General features: G+C 38.6%; 1 protein-coding gene across 1 annotated transcript in view; it reads left to right on the top strand.

The window, feature by feature from the left end:
- The window catches only part of KAL1 (Kallmann syndrome 1 sequence), a 127,512-nt gene that overhangs the window by 20,337 nt on the left and 94,943 nt on the right, over window positions 1–12,232 (top strand). Inside the window, exon 3 of the mRNA XM_010004655.1 lies at window positions 5,017–5,064. Within this exon, the coding sequence (XP_010002957.1) occupies window positions 5,017–5,064 (48 nt within the window). The remainder of the gene's footprint in view (window positions 1–5,016; window positions 5,065–12,232) is intronic.

Genomic DNA, 12,232 nt, shown 5'->3' with positions numbered 1-12,232 from the left:
AAGTTGAATGCTTTAGTTTCAGGTCCTGAACTTCCCAATGTGTCAGATTCAAATCTGTGTTTCTGACCTGTGTTTGCATTGTATCAGGTTCAAAATGTGCTTAATGCTCAAAGGAGGCAGTGGTTTAACTTGCATGGCTGAAACACTCAAGTTTGTAGACTAATTACCTTATCCTCAATTTTTTTTGTCTTTCCTGCTGCAAGAAGCTTAAGAAAACTTGGGAAGGTGATTCTGAATTGTACATGGAAATGACTTGCCATTGGTATTTTTACAGAACCATAGCATCATAGAATGGTTTGGGTTGGAAGGGACCTTTAAAAGTCATCTAACCCACTCTGCCTGCCATGGTCAGGGATACCTCCTACTAGACTAGGTTGCTCAAAGCCCTGTCCAACCTGGCCTTGAACTCTTCCAGGGAGGGGGCATCCACAACTTCTCTGGATGACCTGTTCCAGTGTCTCACCACTCTCACACTTAAAAATTTCCTCTTAATATCCAATAAAATTTCTACCTCCTCTCAGTTTGAAACCATTCTCCCTTGTCCTATCACTACACACTCTTGTAAAAAGTCCCTCTCAAGCTTTTCTGTAGGCTCCCTTCAGGTTATTTGGAGCCCTTTCTATTAAGGTCTCCCCAGATCTTCCTCTCCTCCAGGCTGAACAGCCCCAGCTCTCAGCCTGTCTTCATAGGAGGGGTGCTCCAGCCCTCTACTTATCTTTGTGGCCCTTCTCTGAACTCGCTTTAATATGTGAGTGCCCCAGAACTGAGCACAGTACTCCAGGTGGGATCTCGTGAGAGCAGAGTGAGAGAATCACCTCAACCTGCTAGCCATGCTTCTTTTGATGGAGTTCAGGATACAGTTGACTTTTGTTTTGACTGCCCCACACAGCTTGGTGTCATCAGCAAACTTGTTGAGGCTGCACTCAATCCCACCGTCCATGTTGTTGACAAAGCTGCTAAGCAGCACTAGTCCAATACAGACCCCTGAGGAAGACCACTCGTCACTGACCTCCACTCGGACGCTGAGTCATTGAATACAATTATTTGAGGGTGAAATCCAGCCAATTTCCTACCCAGTTTTTTTGATGAAAATATTGAACAACACTGGTCCCAGTACCGACTCCTGAGGGACTCCACTAGTCACAGACCTCCAACTAGATTCTGTCCCATTCACCACAACTCTCTGACTTCTTCCTTTCAACAAGTTCATGATCCACCTCACTAACTGACCATCAAGGGCACACTTCCTCAGTTTATCTATGAGGATACTGTAGGTGACAAGGTCAAATGCTTTACTGAAATGAAGATAAACCACATCTACCTCTCTACCATCATCTATCCACCTGGTTACTTCCTCATAGAAGGCTATAAGCTTGGTCAAACATGACTTTCCCTTGGTAAAACCATGTTGACTGCTCTTAATGACCCCCTCATCCATGATATACCTAGAGATAGTGCCAAGAACAAGTTGTTCTGTCACCTTTCCAAGGATGGAGGTGAGACTGACCTGTCTATAGTTACCCGGGTCCTCCTTCTTGCCCTTCCTGTAGACTGGAGTGACATTTGCTATTCTCCAGTCCTCAGGCACCTCTCCTGTTGCCAGTGACTTACCAAAGATGATGGAGAGTGGCCTAGCAATGACCTCCACTAGTTCCCTCAGCACCTGCGGGTGTGTTCCATCCAGACCCATTGATTTATGGATGTCCGGATTGCTTAACTGATCCCAAACCCAATCCTCATCTACCAAAGCAAACTCCTCCAGACTGGATAAGCAGACAGTGAAGTGGTTTGAAAACCGACTGAATGGCAGACCCAGTGGGTGGTGATCAGCAGCGCAGTCTTTTTGGAGGCCAGTGAGTAGTGGTGCACCCCAGAGGTCAATACTGGGTCTGGTTCTGTTTTACATCTTCATTAGTGGCCTAGTTGATAGGGGCAGAGTGTATCCTCAGCAAGTTTGCTGAAGACACAAAACTAGGAGTGGCTGATATGCCAGAGGGTCCTAATGCTATCCAGAGGGACCTCAAAGGCTGGAGAAATGAACTAGCAGGAACCTCATGAATTTCAACAAGGGAAAGTGCAAAGTCTGTCCCTGGGGAGGAGCAACCCCGTGCAGGAATATATATGCTGAGGGTTGCCCATGTGGGTAGCAGCTTTACAGAAAAGGTCTTGGGTGTCCTGATGGAGTCTTCATTTGAACAATGTGTTCTTGCAGCAAAGAAGGATAATGGTATCCTGGTCTGCCAAATTATCGCCAGCTGGTTGAAGGAGATAATCCTTGCCCTCTGTTCAGCACTGGTGAGGCCACACCTGGAGTAGTGTGTCTAGTTCTGGGATGTACTGGAGAGAGTCCAGTGAAGGAATTAAGAAGGTGAAGGAACTGCAGCATTTCTCCTATGAAGAAGGTCTGAGAGAGCAGAGACAGTTTAGCCCATCAAATAGAAGGCTAAGGGGGAATCTTATTAATGTATATAAATACCTAAAGGGGAGGTGCAAATAAGACGGAGCCAGACTCTTTTCAGTAGTGGCCAGTGACAGGACCAGAGGCAACGGGTGCAAACTGAAACTCTTGAGAATCCCTCTTGAGCATCACAAAACAATTTTTTTAAAATATTTTTTTTTTACTGTGAGGGTGACTGAGCACTGACATAGGTTGTCCAGGGAGGCTGTGAAGTCTTCCACCTTGGAGATACTAAAATACTTTGTGGGCATAATCCTGTGCAACTGGCTGTAGGTGGTCCCTGCTTGAACAGGGGGGCTTGGACCAGATGACCTCCAGTGATCCCTTCCAACTTCAGTCATTCTCTGTGTGTGAATTGAACAATCTCCATAGTCATAGAGTTACAGAATCACAGAATCACAGAACGGTTTGAGTTGGAAGTGATCTTTAAAGGTCATCTAGTCCAACCTCACTGCTCTGGAGATCAGTTTGCTCAAAACCTTTGTCCTACGTGACTTTGAATACTTCCAGTTATGGGGAATCCACCACTTCTCTGGACAACCTGTTCTAGTGTCTCATCACCACTATTATAAACAATTTCTTCCTTATGTCCAATCTATATTTACCCTCTTCTAATTTAAACCACTACCTCTAGTGGTGTCACTACAAGCATTGGTAAAAAGTTTTTCTTAGTCTTTCTTAAAAGCTCCTTAATAATTGTGCTGCAATAAGGTGACTCTGGAGCTCTCGTTTCTCCTGGCTGAACAACCCCTTTCTTCATAGGAGAAGTGCTCCAGTGCTCTGACCATTTTCATGGCCTTCATCTTGACCTGTTCTAACAAATCCATGTCTGTCTTGTACTTGGGACTCCAGAGCTGGATGCAGTGCTCCAGGTGGGGTCTCATGAGAGTGGAGTACAGAGGGACTCTCCCTTCCCTTGACCTACTGGCCACATCTTGAGAGCTTGTGTGAAGATGTGGTGACATACCTGCATGAAGACATGCACAAACAGTATCTCCTCAAACATTCTTTAAGAGGGATCCAGCTTCAAAGCATAGGCTTCATATCTGTAATAGCAAGACGCTGTATTCAAACTTATAAACTGGGCTGAGATCAGAACTGAGTACTGCAGTTTTCAGAAGCTAGTCTAGTTGGCTTTCTTCCAATGCATGCTAATGTACTTATTTTTAGTTCTGAATTGTAGTTGTATATCCAGAGAATAATTTTGGCTTTATCTGTGTGATTTTTACAGAAAAAGTTTTTTATATCTGTATCATCTTTATCTATATCATTTATGTCTATATCTATCTATGTCTAATTCCATTCTTTTTGCATCTCTCCTTATTAAAACAAAATAAAAACAACACCAGCAAAAAAACCCAAACCAAACAAAAAAAAAGTTTAGTTCTGCTAGTCATTTGCATTCTCAGCTATGTGAATTCTTTTTCCATGGATACTGATTTCCACATCTGTAGTCAAAGCCAAAGGTGAAGACCTTGTACTACCACATTCATTCATTCCTGTGAAAATACCTTGCCTAATTCTTTGGAAGGTTGTCCTATTAGTCCTTCATAGACCCACCATTGTAGTCAGATTCCAAACAAGGAATTTACCAGCATCTTCTTCTGTATGAGTTTATAAATTATGAAAGAAAAATATATGTATAAATTCCTAAGTGCATGAGCATGCACTCTGTGTTGCAAAGTTTCTGTTTTCTCATGTTCAATCTGCAGAGTCACTTACATCTTCGTGATGTTGTTTCAGTCTTTCACTATACAGAAAGTGAATCAATGTTTTGCCTCATTTGACCCAACAAACATACACTTCTGGTTCCTGAGCTGTGGTTTTGTACTGGGAAAAGTTGTTTCCCTGTTTGACCCTTCAGAAGCTTCTCTAGTTGAACAGCAGGTTGCTGTTTGTCCCTGTGCCAGTTTCATATTTATGTTTCTGTTCTTGTAATACTTTAGCTTAAATTATTTTGCATGCTGTATTTGTTGTTTTACTACAGTCAAGACAAATGAGAGCTACAGTGTTTCCTGATCTAGGAAATGCACTTTTTGATCAAAAAACATAAAATGAAACTGGCATGATTGACTTTTGGTAAACCCATGACCTATTTAATTGAATTTTCCTTTTACTTCAAGACCATTCATTATCTTTCCTTAATAATTTATTCTAAGTATTGTGCAATATTGAATGTTACTAATGGACTTGCAATTCACGAGTCACTATTTATCTTTCTTAAATACAAGTGTTATCTTTGTTTGTCTCATAGCAAGACTAGATAGTAAGTTTCTAGACAGTAAGTTTTTAGAAAGATGGTCTAAAAGGTGACTTCAGTCAGTTTTCCACCAGCCTTACATGATGAAATGCTTTCCTGACTTTTCTCTGGTCACTTTACACTTGCTGACTTCTGTACTCAACACAAGGGAGTTGAAATCAGGATTGGTACTAATGTTGTGACACAACATCATTCTCTGAACAGATCTGGAGGGTGAATTCACTTTAAATCTCTTAGGGTGATAATATCAAGTCTTAAATAAATATAAGTACTAATATATTTTTAATTTGTCTTTCAGAACAATGGGTCGCTTGCTTGGTGCCAGAATCATAAACAGTGTTCAAAGGTATGTCCTTTTTTCCCCTTCTCATTTAAGTTACCTAGTTGCTTTCAGCCTCTCCTCTGTCATTTAAGTGCTTTTTATCTTAGCCTGTTTTCAGAAGCATCTGTTTATATTTTATTTGGAAACCTCAACCTATAATAAAGTATCTGAAGTTAAAACCAAGGGATCTGCTTGTTCAGGACTGAGGAATCATGTTTGAGGATAAGTGTCAAGCTTAGTTAAACTAATATTGTTCTGTGGTTATCACCAAACATTACACTGGCTCAAATCTGGTGTATCATTTGTTTTCTTTCAGTATTTTTGGTCATAAGAGAGTAGAAAATGTCAGTCACTTTAAAATCTTATAATAGCAGCAAGGTGTGCCAACATTCAACATTTCATTCAGTTCGAGTATATAATTTTTAGCCTGAGACTGAATTTCTCTGAACAAAGTTTCGATACGAAACCCACTGGTTCTACTGATGCCATGTCCTCTCCTAGCACTTTGACCATGGAAGCCTAGAGGGTAGGTGAGCTAAGTGTCAACTGATTCTCCTGTGCAAGTGTCTTTCTATGGTGCCTGCATAGAAGCAAAAATGATTTGTGAATTTTGCTGGGTCAAAGTGGAATTGCACACTCTAGTGCTGACTGTTCGTAAATGTCATAGAAATGTAACTGAAAATGGTGAAGGTATTGTTTTTGTCTTATCTTCCTGAAAATGTATTTATACAATAATTTAGGCTTTTTAACTTCAGTATTTGTGGTGGGGTTTTTTTGGTGTTTTTTTGTTTGTTTGTTTGTTTTCTTTCTGTGAAGGTTGCACTGCTAATGGGCTTAAATCCAGGTAGCATTGTTCTGTATTGTTTTAGTAATGTGACCTATATAAATGCTGGTGCTAAGACTTGATTTTAACACATGAAAATTTCTTCCTTACATTTAAAGAGTGAGATTACTGGTTTACTGATCTAATTTCCACTGACATGAGTGGGGTTGTAAATGGACCAATTTGGTATTGACTTCCATTTCTGGAAAATAAACCAAAGTTGATATTTTTTTGTCAGTATTAAAACCACAGTATAACAATGCTAGTATAAGAAGAGGATGGACCAGTTCCTATTAGCTGTGCCTCACTGCTAAGGGTTGCACTTCTGCAATGAAATCTCAACATTCCTAAAAGAACCCCAAACAAATTGGTGCAGAGAATGTGGCTCATGGTAACTCTTGTGCCTTTTAGGGGAAGTGTGGAGGTCTTGCCTAGTACCACAGTCATCCTGTTGTAATCTTTTTTACTCATTTATGATGGATGCCATAGTATCTAATCTGAAAGGTGTTTCAATGGTTTGTGTCTACCCTGCAAAGAAGGAATCTTACAATAAAAGTCCAGATTTTAAAGCAAGGTAAATGTTATAGAAGAATCTCTGTGAATTACTCTCAGGTTCATAGAATTGGGTTAAGGTGGATATGAGGTAATATGAATTTAAGGTTTACCTGAAGATTGTTTTTGTCTCTTGAAATCAGTGTAAGAATGCTATATATTGATATATTTTATAATACAAAATACATCATCAGTTGAAGTTTTAAATTATTTAACATATACTTTACAGTCATGCTACCTTATGATTTCATTCTTTCTTAGAAAGGTAATACATTTTCTTGAAGAAAGCAGCTTTGACATATTGAGAAAATAAATAAATATAAACTTGGTCCAATTGTGAGCAGAGCTGAACATTAGCAGAATGTTCTCTTATTTTGGTCAAGTTTTTGTTTTCTGTGTTTTGCAATGCACAATGTCACATTACTGTACTGAAACTTTCAAAGCAGTGCAGGGGATGGAATTAATCCTTTAAAAATGCAAATTCATTTCAGTGCTTCTCAGCACCTCACTGGAGTTTTAGATGAGTCTGTTTCTGCTAAATATCTTAGATGGCTTTTTTTTGTCTAAAGGATTATCCCAGTGTCCACCTTTATTTTGTTGTTGTGATGTTTAGTGTTGGAACATTTTGGGTCATTTGTGGTAAAGTGCAAATGACAGCAAACATCCAGCTATTTTGTTTGGGGAGGAGGAAGGAAAGAGGGTTGGAACTCTGAAAAACGGAAGCTCCTTCTGTTTGAGCAAGTACTTGCATTTGATGCACAGTGGAGAGATGTTATTTGGAAGTTGCATCAATGTACCAGCAGCTGATACATAAGTATATAGTTAATTTAGTAAGTTTTCTAGTCCGTTACACTTTCAATACAGTGTAGTCTGTCTTCTTACTTGTAACATAACCAATCCAAAATTCGTTTTAGAAGCATTTTTTTTTAATTCCAAGGATGGACAGTATCCTGTAAAAGTAGCAGTCCTGGATGAGAGGTGAAGCTATGGAGAAGGAAGTATCATAAAACATCCAATACCACTGAGTACTTGTGGCAAGAATTATCTCCCACAAACTCCAAGAATTTCCCAGACTTGCTCATCACAGCAATATATTCCCACCTGCTGTCTGGGAAGTTGAAATCTCCCTTAAGGACAAGGGCTACCATTCCAGAGATTTCTCCTGTTTATAGAAGAACTCATCACTGCTTACTTCCTGTCTGGGTGATCAGTAGTAGACACCCAGTAAAACATCTCCTTTTTTTTTCCCATCCCCCTAATCCTCACCCAGAGGCTCTTAAGTCATGTCATTGCTAACTGTAAGGTCTATACAATCAAATCTTCCTCACATGTCGTGCAATATCTCCACCTTGCCTCCCCTGCCTATCCCTCTTAAACACGATGTAGCTCTTCATCCTGTCACTCCAATTATTGGTTTAATTCCACCTAGTCTCACTTATACCTGTTATATCATAATTCTGGAAACTAGTGAACACTTCCAGTTTGTTTCTCATACTGTGTATGTTGATGTACAAGCATTTCAGCTCTGCTCCTGAGCCCCTCCATGCTCCCAGGAGCAGAACAGTGGAAATGTTCCCACTAGCTTTGCCACCTTTGTTAGGATTTGTACTTCATGTATGGGTATGCAAATAAAATCTACTTTGGGCTTATTACTCCTTTTCCCCTCCAATAGTAATATTTTCTATAAAATCACATACTCTGAGTTGTCTAAGTCATTATTTTAAATCATTATGAGGTACAGGTTATATAAATGAAGTAGTATCTGAAGTGTATTGTTCTCATATCTGTTAGTTCAGTTGTAAGAATTCAACTTGTTTCCAATACAGGTAGTCACTTGATTTTCATACACATTTTGTATCCCTTGTTAGTACTGGAAAAGTTCCTTCTAAATGTCAAAATGTAGAAAAACCTTCATCTATTTTAATTTTTCAGAGTAATTACAGCTGCTAGGGAGGGAAAGGTAGGATGGATCACTGTTTAAAATTGCTTTGGTTGAATAAAGCAGAATGTCTAGTTCTGCTCAGAATGCCTAGTTCTGCTGTTGAGAAACATTCATTGCACTTTTTGTTAGGGATTTGTTTATAATTTGTTAAATAATAAGTCTCAGAACATTATTTTTTCTTCTCTAAAACAGATTTCATAAATAGAAGTCACATAATGAAATCTGTGTGGATTCCAGTTCTTTCTGCAAGTGTAATTCTCATTGACATTAATGAGAAATTCTGAGTAAAGAGATGTGTGTTCAGTATTGAGAGAAAAGATTTGACCAGATACGGTTTTTATTAGATCTGTGTTTTCCAGAGCTGATCTTCTGCATCTTTACTTGCAATTCCCAACATTCATAAGTGTAGAAAATAGTATTCTTGTTTTCATCCTACGCACATACATAGTTATTTGTCAGTTTCATTATATTGCTTCTTATTTATTTATTGGTTTATTTGGTTTATTTTTATTGCTTCTTAAAGTTAAATACGGTTCACTTTAGGGGTCCAGGAGAAAAGCAGAAAACACCCATTTTCACAACTGTATGTTTTTTTTCTTTTGCATCTTCACCCACTGACTATATACATATACTGACTGCTCCCAGGTGGAGACTCTGTTTCATTCATCTCCTCTACTTTGACCAGTAACTTCCCCTTTATGTAATTTAAACTTAAGCATTACTGTAGCTACTAAATTTGTTGGTCAGTCTCCCATTAACAGCTATGTGTGGATTAAGGTACTATTTAATTCATGAAACACTATCAGAGTCTTGTCCAGTAAAGCAGTCTACAAGAATGGCTCAAGTACTTTAAAGATAACAGTGTTGCACAGGAGGTTTTCTCCTTTAGTACATTAAGAATAAACTTTTATGTTGTGTTTTGAATTCCCCCACTGACTTCTCCTTTGCTATTGGACTTTTAACTTTAAAATCTTTACCTAATTCTTGTTTAAGACTTTGCCTGTCTTTAGCTTATCCTCTGAAAATCTTTATAGTATTTTGCCTCTTTCTTTCCACTGTGTAACTGTTCTGTGTGCCCATCTGCCTGTTTCTTACAAATATACCAAAGAATCAGTGAATTGTGTAGGTTGGAAGAACCTCTTGGACTTTTCTAGTGCAACCCCCCTGCTCAAGCAGGTTCATCTTGAGTAGGGGCTTTTCCAGAACTATGTCCAGGTGGGTTTTGACTATCTTCACACAAGACCACAACCTCTCTGGGCAACCTGTTCCAGTGTTTGACCACCTGCACAGTAAAAAAGTTTTTGTATTTCCTGGTTTTTAATTTGTGCCCATTGCCTCTTGTCTTGTCCATGGACATTACTGAGAAGAGCCCCACTACCTTTTCTTTGTTGCTTCCTGTCAGGTATTTATAAACAAGGGTAAGATCTCCCTGAAGCTTTTTCTCTCCGAGCTGAACAGTCACAGCCTTCTGAGCTTCTGTGTATACGGCAGATGCTTCAGTTCCTTAATTGTGTTAGTGTCTCTATTTTTTCTTCCTTTCTATTTATGATTTCTAAGCCCAAAATGACTTCTGCCTACTGTCATGCACAAAGCTCCTGTCCATAAAATCCCACTGCCTTCTGTTGTCTTATTAACAGTGAATCTTGCTAAACTGTATGTAAATGCATAGCATTTGCTGTTCCTGCTCCATTTTGCCAGTTTCCTTTTACAGTGTGAACTCCATAGTGCTGAGGCTGTTCTTCTTCTCAAGTACTTGGAAGTGCTGAGCACATAACAGGTGCTTCCCTATAAAAACAACAGTAGGAGTCCAATACCAGTGAGAGTAACATGAATTGACAAAGTGCCCTACATTGATGCTGGTTTAGTGAAAATTGTAATTTAGCCTTAAGGGCAGGGGGGGGGAGGGGTGGCAAAAGGACTGGGAAAGGCATTTCAAGAGAGTTTGTGAAGTAGAGATAATTTATTTTTACAATTTTTACAGGTTTTTTTTTTTTAAGTTTTTATTTTTGAAAGCAACTGAAAGTCAAAAGACCAGCAGGCATAATTTAGAGCTGCATGTGCAGTGGCATTTCCAAGGACTGGAGATAAATGGGTATCATCATAATGCACTGTGAATTGCAATACAACTCTCTTGTTCACAGCAGCCAAGGCAGTGGTCCCTGATTGATTGATTCTGCAGAAAGGCTGAAAGGCTATTTTTTTGAGTTTTCAGAACTGAGAGGAAAATGTGAAAATAAAGATAACTAAGTTTACAAATACTGCAGCCAAATAAATATAATGTTACAAAAAGACAACTGATTTCTTCTCAGAATAAAACACACTCCTGAATTCAGTTTGTGAGCAATTGTTCCAGGCTTCCAGCTGAGCTCTTTCCAAAGATAATGCAGGTGGAAAGATGAGTTAATGGTTTAAACAATTAGAGATTTGATGCACTCTTCCATCTGTCAAAGCCCAGTGAAATGAAAGCTCACAGTTTTAATTTGTGCCTCCAGCATCTAACTCAGTCTGAAATGGTGTCAGCGATTTGCCCTGCCCGTAGTACTGTCATTCTTATGGTAAGCATTCTGTGCACACATGCTGGGAGACTTTTATCAACCATATTAGTGTGCATTGGAGAGATCATTAGCCCGGAGTAGCTGGAACATTCCAGGTTTCTTAGCCTGGAAACTCACATCTCTGCTGGAAAGTATGTTGAGCCACAGTTATTTACACAAGAAAGCTACAGCACGATGGGGATAGCTTTGTAAAATTTAAGAGGAATGGTGGTTCTTGGTATTGTCAATCTGTCATGACTTAAATACCACCCATGAGAGGGTGAGATAATGGATGTTTTGTTTTTTTTGCTAAAATGAAAGCATGAATAAAAAATTCTTTCTTGATCTGCCAGAGTAATTTACTTTCATCTGGGAAAAGATTAGGTAAAACCATTTAATAGAGCAGAGTTCATAAGAAATGGTAAGGTTATTGATGTTCTAAATAGATAAAATAATTCTGATTGCTTGCATTATTATGGATTATTTTATTTTTTAATATATTAACCTATAAAAAGATAGAAGGAGCTGAGAGAACCATAGTGGTTACATGATTAAAGCTGAACTAGCTAAGAAATAGGTTGACCGACATTTCTAGATATATGTGTTTGGGAAAATAGAAGAAAGAGCTTTGTGAATCAGTGTTTATGTTTATACAAAAGCATTAGTGTAGAAATGTGCTGTGATGACAGGAATCCCTTTGTTCTCCAAGGACCTTGAGAACTGACAAATAAACAGAGTTAAAATCCAAACAATGTTTACAGTACTTTGTAATCCTCTGATGCATTGCTCTGTATTTGTAAATATCAAGTTTTATTTTTTGGGTATCAAAAAACCAGTTGTATTAGAACATAGGACAATGAAATAAGTGGAAATGAAGAAAGTTCATATTTTTCACAGTTGCCATGTTCAATCACATCAGTCATCCTTCCAGTTTAATAGTGTGTTACCAGCTAGATTCTCCATAGATAAGTAAACCTGAAGGTGTAGAATAACCTGCTGCTAGTAAAAAATTTACTTAATCCTTATTAATTATTTTTAGGTGGTACTGTGAAACAAAAATATTGTGTTCTTTCCCAGACACTAGTTTTGGTTTTTCAGCTCTTACTGTTTATTGGTTTGTTCAACTTAAATGTCTTTGTCTTGAAGAACAGACCTCAGGACTTGATGGAATTTGTTTTTCTTGGCCTTAACTCAGAATTGTCCTGCTCATAACATTCTATTTCTAGACAAATGGTTAGAATAATTTTATTTTTTCATAGAATCACAGAATAATTTGGGTTGGAAGGGACGTTTAAAGGTCATCTAGTACAACCCCCCTGCTATGAGCAGTGACATCTTCAA

Source organism: Chaetura pelagica, unplaced genomic scaffold (genome assembly GCF_000747805.2).
Source record: "Chaetura pelagica isolate M959 unplaced genomic scaffold, ChaPel_1.0 scaffold178, whole genome shotgun sequence".
NCBI classification, from domain to species: domain Eukaryota; kingdom Metazoa; phylum Chordata; class Aves; order Apodiformes; family Apodidae; genus Chaetura; species Chaetura pelagica.
The sequence above is the reverse complement of the archived record's forward strand: the minus strand, read 5'-3'. Positions and strand labels throughout refer to the sequence as shown.